General features: G+C 50.4%; 1 protein-coding gene across 1 annotated transcript in view; it reads right to left on the bottom strand.

Moving 5' to 3' along the window:
- The window catches only part of WIPI1 (WD repeat domain, phosphoinositide interacting 1), a 29,764-nt gene extending 26,904 nt beyond the window's left edge, over positions 1–2,860 (bottom strand). The window contains exon 1 of the mRNA XM_024760993.1: positions 2,781–2,860. Within this exon, the coding sequence (XP_024616761.1) occupies positions 2,781–2,860 (80 nt within the window). The remainder of the gene's footprint in view (positions 1–2,780) is intronic.
- Between the last annotated feature and the right edge of the window lie 5 nt (positions 2,861–2,865).

A 2,865-nucleotide genomic window follows, 5' to 3' on the forward strand; every position in this document is an offset into this window, starting at 1 on the left:
AGACGTTTGCATCAAGCAACAGTGCGCTCAGAACTGGGGCTTGGCTTCTAATAACAACAAACTCGAAAGGCCAGCCAGCCGCATCTTAAAACTTCAACATATACATACTCCATAGTGATCACTGTTTCTAAACCTTCTTCCCATAAACTTTTTTCACATAAATATGTGTGCAGTTAGTTGCAAACCAAGGTTTCTAAAGCTTGCAAGTAAGGGAAAAAATGTTGTAATTAGAGTCTTATAATATTAACCAGAATATTAACTGGCAACTTAAAATAACTTTCAAACATATGCCCTTCTCCACAAGAATTTTAACTATGGGAAATGGCAGTGTGATCACTGTTGTGTTTTAAATGGTTGATCAATGACCAAAAAAAACTCTGAATCAAGGAATTCAGACTAAAACCGTATTTCATTCATAAGGCCTTTCCGTAGGAAGAAAAAAAATTCTCATCACCTCTCATGAAAATGGGATTTGCGACAAATACATACCACGAATCAAGTGAAAAAAACACACCCAAATTGTCTGGCACAGGGCCAAGCATGAAGGATGAGTGAAGACTGCTAAAGGTTAGTTGTCTTCTAACTAACCTTCTCCAGAAAAACTGGACCCTAATTTTTTTTTTTTTTTTTTTTTTTACCGGTACGCGGGCTTCTCACTGTTGTGGCCTCTCCCGTTGCGGAGCACAGGCTCCGTACGCGCAGGCTCAGCGGCCATGGCTCACGGGCCCAGCCACTCTGTGGCATGTGGGATCTTCCCGGACCGGGGCACTAACCCGCGTCCCCTGCATCGGCAGGCGGACTCTCAACCACTGCGCCACCAGGGAAGCCTGGACCCTAAATTTGGCCTATACTTATAGAAAAAGACACGCTGACACTCCGAAATGTATTCGGCAAGGGGCTTGACTTATTTTAAAATCCAATGCCATACCCTCTGAGGCTCAAAGCAACTGACTGTGACAAAAACTTTTATTTATAGGTGCGACAGAGCTGCCCAGCAGAGCCAGGAAGACAGAACTGACAGTAGGGACTAAGGACAGTATCTTCCCGAGCACCCTACGGTTTTGAAAATAACATTCTTATCCAACCGCTATAGAAAGCTGGGACTTGCCTAGAGTAAAAATTAACATCCCTTTTTAAAAAATGTAATAAACAATGCTACAAAGCAGAATTGAGAACATTTCCTACTAAGAAGCAAACTAGCCCTAGCTCCCCTCGTTAACCTGCTCTCAGCTGGGAAGGCAAACACCCAGGCATTTCAACAGCCATCCTCTCTTGCAAAATGTTTCTTACAAAACATCAGAAGTGAATCTAGACCATCATTTTTGTAAACTGTGGCTGTCAACCCATGAGAAAATAATTTAGTAAGTCACGAATGGCTTAAAAAAAAAAAGAAACACAAAATACCAGAGGGTACTGCACACATTACGAGCATGTTGTGAATTGCTTTTCAGTGATATTATACGTGTGTGTGTGTGCGTGTACAGACACACATCTATATCTGGATATTGGGTAATGTTGTAACATGTATTTCTTATTCTGGGCTGTGGTCAAGGCAAGCTTGAAAGTCCCGCTTCTAACCCAGTTGTCCAGCTACTGGATTACATGATTACACATACAGCTTTTTCGAACAAAGGTATATTGTTTGGCAGAGGGTGTTTCAAACAGAAACACAAAGGGAGTGGAAGCCAGGGCTGCTTACGGTACACGATGGCCTTAATTACACCACTAAATGTTCAATATTAGCACAGCCCAGGCACAGACGGCCAACACACACCTGAAGCCGACTCCAAACAGGGAGCACGACAGAGACTGGTACAGCAGGAAATGGGGAACTGGGAAGAGGTCATCACTGCCTAATGCTCTGGGTGCACATTCCAAAGAGATTATTCCATATGGTGCCCAGAGCTGGTGTCTAACAATCCCATGAGAAGAGGTAAGGGAGCAGCAGTTTGCTCCTAAGGGACACCCTCCAGCTGTCTGAAACGCAGTTCAGCAACTCCCGGCTCTCTGGTCAAAGTCCCAATGGGAACATCAAGGTGAAACGTTAAAAATCCAGTCAAAAGGCAACAGAGTGGAGTTCATGCTTCTCCCGGAAGGCAGCCTGGGCGGGGAAAGGGCGTCTGGACTCCCAGGAGGAGGCTCGGCCTCTCCAGTGGGCTACGGGAAGACACAGTGAGAGCAATGGAGAGGCTCCTGACACCCAGATCCGGCGGGCGAGGTGCCCTGCGCTGGGGCTGGGACCGGGGCTGGCCTGGCCGCAGGGATAGGCTGCCTCTGAGTCATTGGCCCTGCCCAGATGCCACGTTGAGATGCTCAAGGACAAATGGGAAAGTTTTTCCTGTACTCCCATCTTCCTGGGCTCCAACTACCTCGCCTTGGGTCAGCTTGCAACTTCCCCGTCCTCTCCCATCTCCTTTGCTTTGGCCTCTGCCCCTCCTTCCCCAGACCCCCAATTTGGTCACTACCCCGCCCCCCCGTCCCCCCACGTTCCTTGGCCTCCATCAGCCCCAATCCCCCGGCTAACTCCGTCCTTCTCCCCCCGGCCGGGCCCTCCTGGCTCTCGGCCGGCAGCGGGCGACGGGGGTGCTCAGCCCCCTCCTGGAGGACGGGGAGGCCGACGGGGCGGCCCGGGGACCCTCACCAGTCCGGGCAGCACCGGCCGTCCGCCGAGGCCTCTGGGGACGTAGGCCCGCGCCTCCTGCACAAGTTGCCAACTGGACGACACCCCCGATCGCGACTTTTCACCCCCACCTCCCGGCAGGGCAGGCGCCTCGGCTTACGTGCAGTCCTGGTTGAAAGAGAAGCAGCTGAGCGCCTCCTCGACCCCGCCCGAGGGGCCATCCGCGGCCCCGGCCTCCATCGGGG

Source organism: Neophocaena asiaeorientalis, unplaced genomic scaffold, assembly GCF_003031525.2.
Source record: "Neophocaena asiaeorientalis asiaeorientalis breed wild unplaced genomic scaffold, Neophocaena_asiaeorientalis_V1.1 scaffold30, whole genome shotgun sequence".
Taxonomy (NCBI): Eukaryota; Metazoa; Chordata; class Mammalia; order Artiodactyla; family Phocoenidae; genus Neophocaena; species Neophocaena asiaeorientalis.